General features: G+C 36.1%; 1 protein-coding gene across 1 annotated transcript in view; it reads left to right on the forward strand.

Moving 5' to 3' along the window:
* The window catches only part of LOC137401577 (glutaminase kidney isoform, mitochondrial-like), a 105,251-nt gene that overhangs the window by 52,388 nt on the left and 40,252 nt on the right, over positions 1 to 12,611 (forward strand). The window contains exons 6-7 of the mRNA XM_068088007.1: positions 3,941 to 4,020; positions 11,743 to 11,998. Of these exons, the coding sequence (XP_067944108.1) occupies positions 3,941 to 4,020; positions 11,743 to 11,998 (336 nt within the window). The remainder of the gene's footprint in view (positions 1 to 3,940; positions 4,021 to 11,742; positions 11,999 to 12,611) is intronic.

Genomic DNA, 12,611 nt, shown 5'->3' on the forward strand with positions numbered 1-12,611 from the left:
TTTGAATCTGGTCCCCTCAGTGACCAGTTTGTGGTGAGAGAGGGCATTACGTGTGCTTCTCCAGTGGAAACAACTTATTATGCGGGGAAAACGGCTTCTTTTCCTGATGTGTGTTTCCACTGTGCTGACCCTGAAATTGCTTTAACAGCAGCAGTGCAACAAAAAAAAAGGAAGAATACGGCATAGTGAGGCCTATATGCATAAACTGCCTTGTGTCAGGAAAGGAAATAGTCTGCAGGAATGCTGTCAGAGTAATCAAAAAGAAGAAGACATGAACTGACACTCACACGCACGCACACACACAGAGACAAACATGCACACACGCACATACACACACACATACACACACACATACACACATACATACACACATACATACATACACACATACATTCACACATACATACACACATACATACACACATACATACACACATACATACATACACACACACACACACATACATACACACATACATACATACACACATACATACATACACACATACATACACACATACATACACACATACATATACACATACATATACACATACATACACACATACATATACACATACAAACACACACATACATACACACATACATACACACACACATATACACACAAATACACACATACATATACACATACATATACACATACATACCCACATACATATACACATACAAACACACACATACATACACACATACATACACACACACATATACACACAAATACACACATACATATACACATACATATACACATACATACCCACATACACACATACATACACACATACATACACACATACATACACACATACATACACACATACATATACACATACATATACACATACATACACACATACATATACACATACAAACACACACATACATACACACATACATACACACACACATATACACACAAATACACACATACATATACACATACATATACACATACATACCCACATACACACATACATACACACATACATACACACATACATACACACATACATATACACATACATATACACATACATATACACATACATACCCACATACATACACACATACATACATACACACAATCACACACACATACACACATATACACACACACATATACACACATACACACACATACATACACATACATCTATACATATATATATATATATATATATATATAAATAATTGTTTCCTCATGCCAGATACCCTGTATGGGTGGTAAATTCTGCTCCAACTCGGGTCTCCTACCGGAGACCTGGGAGTTTGAGCACTCGCCTCAAGATCTTAGCTGTTCCCAATAGCGCACTTTTCTGCAACTCACCTGAGTTGATTGCTGTTGGTATTTGTGCAAGCCACATTTTATGCGCCGGTGTTATTGCGCCCTGTGCCCCAATTTCTACTGGGATCACAGTTGTTCTTACATTCCAGCATTTTTCAATTTTTTCTCCAAGAGGGAGATATTTCTCTACCTTTTATTTTTCTTTGTTGGCTATATTGTAGTCATTGGGTACTGCTATATCTATTATAGTAGCCCTCTTGTTCTCCTTGTCTACCACCACTATATCTGGCTGGTTTGCTAGGACATGCTTGTCAGTTCGGATGTAGAAGTCCCAGAGGATCTTAGCGCGGTCATTTTCATTGACCTTACCAAGAGCTTCCCACCAGTGTTGTGGTTTATTAAGGCCATACTCATCACATAGACTTCTATACACAACACCTGCGACATGATTATGCCGCTCAGTTTATGCATTTCTTGCTAGCTGCTTGCATCCACTGATGATATGTTGGATGGTCTCAGGTGCATCTTTGCACAGTCTGTATTTCAGGAGTCTCTCTAGTGTGACAGATTTTGGTTTGGAGGTGCCTTGTTGGGAGCACTTCCTCCTGGGCTGCCATGATTAGCGACTCTGTATTGGCCGTTAGGTTTACTTTGTTCAGCCACATATATGTCTATTGAAGATCGCCAACCTTAAATATTTGTTGGCGTTAAGCACCATGTATATATATACATATATATATATACAGTCAAACATGGATAACTCGAACTTCAAGGGACCGAGCAAAAGTGTTCGAATTATCAGAGCGTTCAAGTTATCAGAGCACTGTCACAAGTCCATATATTTACTTATTTATTAGTAAATACATGTACATATACAAACTGTAATATAAATCAAAAGCACAAATGGCTTGTTTCAAATTAAATGCTTCTAATGTAAAGTTTAAAATGTTTTCATGAAAAAGTATAGAGATTTTTCTATCACTTGAGATTGGTTTGTTGTTTGAGGTGATGTTATTGCCAGGACGTTTTTCAGATTGACATTGGCAAAACTTGATCGTTGTTTAAATGCTCAAAAGAAAAGACATTTTTTTCTTCTGGGGTTTTACCCACGATCAATTTTGCCGTTTTTTCTTGAAGTTTATGCAGATTACCTTACTTTACCTGGGATTCGTTAAGAGCAACACTCCGAGGCAGTTCAATTAGAAGTTTTACGAGGTTTTACGGTACATTCTATATCACCACACTTTTTTAATAGATACTTATTGAATGTACACACGTATTCTGTGTTTAGGTCAAACGATGAATAGTTTTTTGTAGCTCAGACAACGTATACGTTTAATTACAACATTTTTTAAGACGCTTTAAACATTCAACATTACGACGTTGATTCAACACGGAATCAACGTCGGAAAACTATTCATCACGGACTAGCTGGGTCACGCACTCAAGGATTTTCGCCACGCACATACAAAACAACATGCGATTTTTGTTTTGTATGTGCGTGGCGAAAATCCTTGCGTGCGTGACCCGGCTAGCCCGTGCTATTCATCGTATCGCAGTATAAATAAAATTTCACCAAACTTTTAGAAAAGTCATTGACAAAAATATTTTGCCGATGGTGGTAATAACGACGCTTATGAATTACGAAAAGATGAAGTTTACTTGTATGGCTTTGAATAAAGGGATTTTCTAAAGCGATAACAACCGTTTCGGTACTGTTAGGCAAAAAAACAGTTCGAATTAACAGTGTTGAGTTCGAGTTATCTATAGCAATTTATCATTACGTGGGAACGGACCAAAGGAAATGTTCGAATTAACCATGTGTTCGAGCTATCTGTGGACGAGTTATCCATGTTTGACTGTATATATATATATACCTCCTTGTCTACCACCACTATATCTGGTTGGTTTGCTATGTCCTAGCAAACCAACCAGATATAGTTGTGGTAGACAAGGAGAACAAGAGGGCTACTATAATAGATATAGCAGTACCCAATGACTACAATATTGCCAGCAAAGAAAAAGAAAAGGTAGATAAATATCTCCCTCTTGGAGAAGAGATTGAATAATGCTGTAATCCCAGTAGTCATTGGGGCACTGGGCGCAATAACACCGGCGCATAAAATTTGGCTTGCCCAAATACCAACAACAATCAACTCAGGTGTGTTGCAAAAAAGTGCGCTATTAGGAACAGCTAAGATCTTGAGGCGAGTGCTCAAACTCCCAAGTCGCCGGTAGGAGACCCGAGTTAGAGCAGAATTTACCACCTATATGGGGTATCCGGAGTGAGGAAACAATTTTTATACATATATATATGTATGTGTGCGTGCGTGCCTGTGTGTATATATATATTGTGAATATATGCATATATATGTATCTATATATTGTATCTATATATTATTAACCCCAGACAGGTTTTAACATTGTGTGTGTGCGTGTGTGTGTTTATTTTATTTTCTAGTTTCGACATTGCAAATTTGCCATTAAAAAAGAAAAAACAGACATTGACACTTTTATTTTTATTTCGACCGACATACTTTAAAATGTGTTAAAAAAAACCGTGAACCTAAAAATATAAAATGAGTGGCCTAAGTTGGATGAACGCTTCATTCAGACATTCTCATATGACAGGTTGCTACCTACATACCACAGCTCTCTCGCTACAGTCCTGACTACTGGGCAGTCTCTGTCTGCACTATAGATGGGCAGAGGTTGGTATTGTATTCTCTCACAGCTAACTATATTTTCTCTTGGTCTGGTATCACTCTCCTCACCTTTCATATCAATTGTAGCAGTATGTCGATCCGTTTCTGCCGTTATTAGGTGTATTAATCTTTTGGGGTCATATGTATGGGGTCATATGGCAAGATCTGGTTTTTACGAGTTCTCTTTGCTTCGCTTACACTTCTGTTTTCGCGATAACTGTTAGACTGTTAACTGTTAGACTGTTAACTGTTAGACTGTTTCAGAGTTTAAAAAATATTGCGCGATGATGTTCACTCACATGTTTCTATTATTTGTAGTTTGAACTCCAGTTGAATTTTGTTTTCCTTTGTTATAACTACCATTCTTCTATAATCTTCTATCTCCGCGCTGTAGAATGAGGCTAAAGTATATTAAGGAGAATTTCAGACATACATACTAATTTACAAAAATGTTTTGAGAAACTTTTGACTTTACATGTTGGAAACTACTTCAGATGTTGAGAAAACATGTATTTTGAAGTACAGCGCGTTGAAGTACAGCGCGTTGAAGTACAGCGCGTTGAAGTAAAGTATGTTGAAGTACATTGTGCTGAAGTACCGTACGTTGAAGTACAGTATGTTGAAGTAAAGTATGTTGAAGTACATTGTGTTAATGTACAGTGTGTTGAAGTACAGTATGTTGAAGTACAGTATGTTTAAGTACATTATGTTGATGTACAGTAGGTTGAAGTACAGTATGTTGAAGTACAGTATGTTGAAGTACAGTATGTTGAAGTACATTATGTTGATGTACAGTAGGTTGAAGTAAAGTATGTTGAAGTAAAGTATGTTGAAGTACATTGTGCTGAAGTACCGTACGTTGAAGTACAGTATGTTGAAGTAAAGTATGTTGAAGTACATTGTGCTGAAGTACCGTACGTTGAAGTACAGTATGTTGAAGTAAAGTATGTTGAAGTACATTGTGCTGAAGTACCGTACGTTGAAGTACAGTATGTTGAAGTAAAGTATGTTGAAGTACATTGTGCTGAAGTACCGTACGTTGAAGTACAGTAGGTTGAAGTAAAGTATGTTGAAGTACATTTTGCTGAAGTACCGTACGTTGAAGTACCGTATGTTGAAGTAAAGTATGTTGAAGTACATTGTGCTGAAGTACCGTACGTTGAAGTACAGTATGTTGAAGTAAAGTATGTTGAAGTACATTGTGCTGAAGTACCGTACGTTGAAGTACCGTACGTTGAAGTAAAGTATGTTGAAGTACATTGTGCTGAAGTACCGTACGTTGAAGTACAGTATGTTGAAGTAAAGTATGTTGAAGTACATTGTGCTGAAGTACAGTAGGTTGAAGTAAAGTATGTTGAAGTACATTGTGCTGAAGTACCGTACGTTGAAGTACTGTATGTTGAAGTAAAGTATGTTGAAGTACATTGTGCTGAAGTACCGTACGTTGAAGTACAGTATGTTGAAGTAAAGTATGTTGAAGTACATTGTGCTGAAGTACCGTACGTTGAAGTACAGTATGTTGAAGTAAAGTATGTTGAAGTACATTGTGCTGAAGTACCGTACGTTGAAGTACAGTATGTTGAAGTAAAGTATGCTGAAGTACATTGTGCTGAAGTACAGTAGGTTGAAGTAAAGTATGTTGAAGTACATTGTGCTGAAGTACCGTACGTTGAAGTACAGTATGTTGAAGTAAAGTATGTTGAAGTACATTGTGCTGAAGTACCGTACGTTGAAGTACAGTATGTTGAAGTAAAGTATGTTGAAGTACATTGTGCTGAAGTACCGTACGTTGAAGTACAGTATGTTGAAGTCAAGTATGTTGAAGTACATTGTGTTGAAGTACCGTACGTTGAAGTACAGTATGTTGAAGTAAAGTATGTTGAAGTACAGTATGTTGAAGTAAAGTATGTTGAAGTACAGTGTGTTGAAGTACAGTATGTTGAAGTAAAGTGTGTTGAAGTACAGTATGTTGAAGTAAAGTATGTTGAAGTACATTGTGCTGAAGTACCGTACGTTGAAGTACAGTATGTTGAAGTAAAGTATGTTGAAGTAAAGTATGTTGAAGTACATTGTGCTGAAGTACCGTACGTTGAAGTACAGTATGTTGAAGTAAAGTATGTTGAAGTACATTGCGCTGAAGTACCGTACGTTGAAGTACAGTAGGTTGAAGTAAAGTATGTTGAAGTACATTGTGCTGAAGTACCGTACGTTGAAGTACAGTATGTTGAAGTAAAGTATGTTGAAGTACATTGTGCTGAAGTACAGTAGGTTGAAGTAAAGTATGTTGAAGTACATTGTGCTGAAGTACCGTACGTTGAAGTACTGTATGTTGAAGTAAAGTATGTTGAAGTACAGGGTGTTAAAGTACAGTAGGTTGAAGTAAAGTATGTTGAAGTACATTGTGCTGAAGTACCGTACGTTGAAGTACAGTATGTTGAAGTAAAGTATGTTGAAGTACATTGTGCTGAAGTACCGTACGTTGAAGTACAGTATGTTGAAGTAAAGTATGTTGAAGTACATTGTGCTGAAGTACCGTACGTTGAAGTACAGTATGTTGAAGTAAAGTATGTTGAAGTAAAGTATGTTGAAGTACATTGTGCTGAAGTACCGTACGTTGAAGTACAGTATGTTGAAGTAAAGTATGTTGAAGTACATTGCGCTGAAGTACCGTACGTTGAAGTACAGTAGGTTGAAGTAAAGTATGTTGAAGTACATTGTGCTGAAGTACCGTACGTTGAAGTACAGTATGTTGAAGTAAAGTATGTTGAAGTACATTGTGCTGAAGTACAGTAGGTTGAAGTAAAGTATGTTGAAGTACATTGTGCTGAAGTACCGTACGTTGAAGTAAAGTATGTTGAAGTAAAGTATGTTGAAGTACATTGTGCTGAAGTACCGTACGTTGAAGTACAGTATGTTGAAGTAAAGTATGTTGAAGTACATTGTGCTGAAGTACCGTACGTTGAAGTACAGTATGTTGAAGTAAAGTATGTTGAAGTACATTGTGCTGAAGTACCGTACGTTGAAGTACAGTATGTTGAAGTAAAGTATGTTGAAGTACATTGTGCTGAAGTACAGTAGGTTGAAGTAAAGTATGTTGAAGTACATTGTGCTGAAGTACCGTACGTTGAAGTACAGTATGTTGAAGTAAAGTATGTTGAAGTACATTGTGCTGAAGTACCGTACGTTGAAGTACAGTATGTTGAAGTAAAGTATGTTGAAGTACATTGTGCTGAAGTACCGTACGTTGAAGTACAGTATGTTGAAGTAAAGTATGTTGAAGTACATTGTGCTGAAGTACCGTACGTTGAAGTACAGTATGTTGAAGTAAAGTATGTTGAAGTACATTGTGCTGAAGTACAGTAGGTTGAAGTAAAGTATGTTGAAGTACATTGTGCTGAAGTACCGTACGTTGAAGTACAGTATGTTGAAGTAAAGTATGTTGAAGTACATTGTGCTGAAGTACCGTACGTTGAAGTACAGTATGTTGAAGTAAAGTATGTTGAAGTACATTGTGCTGAAGTACCGTACGTTGAAGTACAGTATGTTGAAGTAAAGTATGTTGAAGTACATTGTGCTGAAGTACAGTAGGTTGAAGTAAAGTATGTTGAAGTACATTGTGCTGAAGTACCGTACGTTGAAGTACAGTATGTTGAAGTAAAGTATGTTGAAGTACATTGTGCTGAAGTACCGTACGTTGAAGTACAGTATGTTGAAGTAAAGTATGTTGAAGTACATTGTGCTGAAGTACCGTACGTTGAAGTACAGTATGTTGAAGTAAAGTATGTTGAAGTACATTGTGTTGAAGTACCGTACGTTGAAGTACAGTATGTTGAAGTACAGTATGTTGAAGTACATTGTGCTGAAGTACCGTACGTTGAAGTACAGTATGTTGAAGTAAAGTATGTTGAAGTACATTGTGCTGAAGTACCGTACGTTGAAGTACAGTATGTTGAAGTAAAGTATGTTGAAGTACAGTATGTTGAAGTACAGTATGTTGAAGTACATTGTGCTGAAGTACAGTGTGTTGAAGTACAGTATGTTGAAGTAAAGTATGTTGAAGTACATTGTGCTGAAGTACCGTACGTTGAAGTACAGTATGTTGAAGTAAAGTATGTTGAAGTACATTGTGCTGAAGTACCGTACGTTGAAGTACAGTATGTTGAAGTAAAGTATGTTGAAGTACATTGTGCTGAAGTACCGTACGTTGAAGTACAGTATGTTGAAGTAAAGTATGTTGAAGTACATTGTGTTGAAGTACCGTACGTTGAAGTACAGTATGTTGAAGTACAGTATGTTGAAGTAAAGTATGTTGAAGTACAGTATGTTGAAGTACAGTATGTTGAAGTACATTGTGCTGAAGTACAGTGTGTTGAAGTACAGTATGTTGAAGTAAAGTATGTTGAAGTACATTGTGCTGAAGTACCGTACGTTGAAGTACAGTATGTTGAAGTAAAGTATGTTGAAGTACAGTATGTTGAAGTACAGTGTGTTGAAGTACAGTAGGTTGAAGTAAAGTATGTTGAAGTACATTGTGCTGAAGTACCGTACGTTGAAGTACAGTATGTTGAAGTAAAGTATGTTGAAGTACATTGTGCTGAAGTACAGTAGGTTGAAGTAAAGTATGTTGAAGTACATTGTGCTGAAGTACCGTACGTTGAAGTACAGTATGTTGAAGTACAGTGTGTTGAAGTAAAGTATGTTGAAGTACAGTATGTTGAAGTACATTGTGTTGAAGTACCGTACGTTGAAGTACAGTATGTTGAAGTAAAGTATGTTGAAGTACATTGTGCTGAAGTACCGTACGTTGAAGTACAGTGTGTTGAAGTAAAGTATGTTGAAGTAAAGTATGTTGAAGTACCGTACGTTGAAGTAAAGTATGTTGAAGTAAAGTATGTTAAAGTACATTGTGCTGAAGTACCGTACGTTGAAGTACAGTATGTTGAAGTAAAGTATGTTGAAGTACATTGTGCTGAAGTACAGTAGGTTGAAGTAAAGTATGTTGAAGTACATTGTGTTGAAGTACCGTACGTTGAAGTACAGTATGTTGAAGTACAGTGTGTTGAAGTAAAGTATGTTGAAGTACAGTATGTTGAAGTAAAGTATGTTGAAGTACAGTGTGTTGAAGTACAGTATGTTGAAGTACCGTACGTTGAAGTAAAGTATGTTGAAGTAAAGTATGTTGAAGTACATTGTGCTGAAGTACAGTAGGTTGAAGTAAAGTATGTTGAAGTACATTGTGCTGAAGTACCGTACGTTGAAGTACAGTATGTTGAAGTACAGTGTGTTGAAGTAAAGTATGTTGAAGTACAGTATGTTGAAGTACAGTATGTTGAAGTACATTGTGCTGAAGTACCGTACGTTGAAGTACAGTATGTTGAAGTAAAGTATGTTGAAGTACATTGTGCTGAAGTACCGTACGTTGAAGTACAGTATGTTGAAGTAAAGTATGTTGAAGTACAGTGTGTTGAAGTACAGTATGTTGAAGTACCGTACGTTGAAGTAAAGTATGTTGAAGTAAAGTATGTTAAAGTACATTGTGCTGAAGTACCGTACGTTGAAGTACAGTATGTTGAAGTAAAGTATGTTGAAGTACATTGTGCTGAAGTACCGTACGTTGAAGTACAGTATGTTGAAGTAAAGTATGTTGAAGTACATTGTGCTGAAGTACAGTAGGTTGAAGTACAGTATGTTGAAGTACATTATGTTGAAGTACATTATGTTGAAGTACAGTAGGTTGAAGTAAAGTATGTTGAAGTAAAGTATGTTGAAGTAAAGTATGTTGAAGTACAGTATGTTGAAGTACAGTATGTTGAAGTACATTGTGCTGAAGTACATTATGTTGAAGTACAGTACGTTGAAGTACAGTATGTTGAAGTAAAGTATGTTGAAGTACAGTATGTTGAAGTACAGTATGTTGAAGTAAAGTATGTTGAAGTACAGTATGTTGAAGTAAAGTATGTTGAAGTACAGTGTGTTGAAGTACAGTATGTTGAAGTAAAGTATGTTGAAGTACATTGTGCTGAAGTACCGTACGTTGAAGTACAGTATGTTGAAGTAAAGTATGTTGAAGTACAGTATGTTGAAGTACAGTATGTTGAAGTACAGTATGTTGAAGTACATTATGTTGAAGTACAGTATGTTGAAGTACAGTACGTTGAAGTACAGTATGTTGAAGTAAAGTATGTTGAAGTAAAGTATGTTGAAGTAAAGTATGTTGAAGTAAAGTATGTTGAAGTAAAGTATGTTGAAGTACAGTATGTTGAAGTAAAGTATGTTGAAGTACAGTGTGTTGAAGTACAGTATGTTGAAGTAAAGTATGTTGAAGTAAAGTATGTTGAAGTAAAGTATGTTGAAGTACATTGTGCTGAAGTACCGTACGTTGAAGTACAGTATGTTGAAGTAAAGTATGTTGAAGTAAAGTATGTTGAAGTACAGTATGTTGAAGTAAAGTATGTTGAAGTACAGTATGTTGAAGTACATTATGTTGAAGTACATTATGTTGAAGTACAGTAGGTTGAAGTAAAGTATGTTGAAGTAAAGTATGTTGAAGTACAGTATGTTGAAGTACAGTATGTTGAAGTACATTATGTTGAAGTACATTATGTTGAAGTACAGTACGTTGAAGTACAGTATGTTGAAGTACAGTATGTTGAAGTACAGTATGTTGAAGTACAGTATGTTGAAGTACATTATGTTGAAGTACAGTATGTTGAAGTAAGGTATGTTGAAGTAAAGTATGTTGAAGTAAAGTATGTTGAAGTACAGTGTGTTGAAGTACAGTATGTTGAAGTACAGTATGTTGAAGTAAAGTATGTTGAAGTAAAGTATGTTGAAGTAAAGTGTGTTGAAGTACATTGTGCTGAAGTACCGTACGTTGAAGTACAGTATGTTGAAGTACATTATGTTGAAGTACAGTATGTTGAAGTACATTATGTTGAAGTACAGTATGTTGAAGTAAAGTATGTTGAAGTAAAGTATGTTGAAGTAAAGTATGTTGAAGTAAAGTATGTTGAAGTACAGTGTGTTGAAGTACAGTATGTTGAAGTACAGTATGTTGAAGTAAAGTATGTTGAAGTACAGTATGTTGAAGTAAAGTGTGTTGAAGTACATTGTGCTGAAGTACCGTACGTTGAAGTACAGTATGTTGAAGTAAAGTATGTTGAAGTACATTGTGCTGAAGTACCGTACGTTGAAGTACAGTATGTTGAAGTAAAGTATGTTGAAGTACAGTATGTTGAAGTAAAGTATGTTGAAGTACAGGGTGTTAAAGTACGGTGTGTTAAAGTACAGGATGTTGAAATATTGGTGAGTTGAGAAAATGATCAGTCGAGGTTGCTAGTGTGAATGGCCTATTACAATTGAGTTAGATGCAGTCCTATTTATACAAAGCTGTATCTTTAATTGGTCAGAGCAAAAGGTAGTAAGTTCCAGCTTATACAGGAAAGTCATTAACCAACATGTATCATGTCTGTCGTGGTAACTTTGGGTTGCTAGCTGATCAGGTAGTTAGCTCCATTTCACTGTTTCGTCATTAGTGTTGGAGACATCAATTAGTGCTGGAGACATCAATTGGTGTTGGAGACATCAATTAGTGCTGGAGACATCAATTGATGTTGGAGACATCAATTAGTGCTGGAGACATCAATTAGTGTTAGAGACATCAATTAGTGTTAGAGACATCCATAAGTGTTGGAGACATCTACATCACACGGTCTTTATTTCCTTTAGGCACTCAATTGGTGATGACAATGTGCCATTTTGTCTCCAGAGCTGTGCTAAGCCATTAGCATATTCGATGGCTGTTAACACCCTGGGATCAGATATTGTGCATCAGTATGTAGGGCAAGAGCCTAGCGGGCAGGCGTTTAATTCTCTAGTGCTGGATTCCAGTAACAAGCCTCACAATCCTATGATCAATTCAGGAGCTCTCATTGTTGCCTCACTCTTAAGGAATGACCTCCTGCTCGCCGACAGGTTCGACTATGTGAGTCACTAATGCTTTATGTTCAACACGCTCAGCTTTGTTCCATAACTGCTTTTACTTATTTCAACATACCACAATCAATTAACAGTTTTAACGCTTATGATCATGAAAAAAGTGGTCATAAATAAAGCACCTGCACATCAAACAGTGTTTTCCAAATCTTTTTCTTTCGCACTTTCTTCTTATTCAATATGGCTAATTGGTTGATCAGACACACTTTAATATTCAATATGACTAATTGGTTGATTAGACACACTGTAATATTCAATAGGGCTAATTGGTTGATCAGACACACTATAATATTCAATAGGGTTAATTGGTTGATTAGACACACTATAATATTCAATAGGGTTAATTGGTTGATTAGACACACTATAATATTCAATAGGGCTAATTGGTTGATTAGACACACTATAATATTCAATATGGCTAATTGGTTGATTAGACACACTATAATATTCAATAGGGCTAATTGGTTGATTAGACACACTATAATATTGAATATGGCTAATTGGTTGATTAGACACACTGTAATATTCAATATGGCTAATCGGTTGATTAGACACACTATAATATTGAATATGGCTAATTGGTTGATTAGACACACTGTAAT

The sequence above is a fragment of the Watersipora subatra genome, chromosome 1, assembly GCF_963576615.1.
Source record: "Watersipora subatra chromosome 1, tzWatSuba1.1, whole genome shotgun sequence".
NCBI lineage: Eukaryota > Metazoa > Bryozoa > Gymnolaemata > Cheilostomatida > Watersiporidae > Watersipora > Watersipora subatra.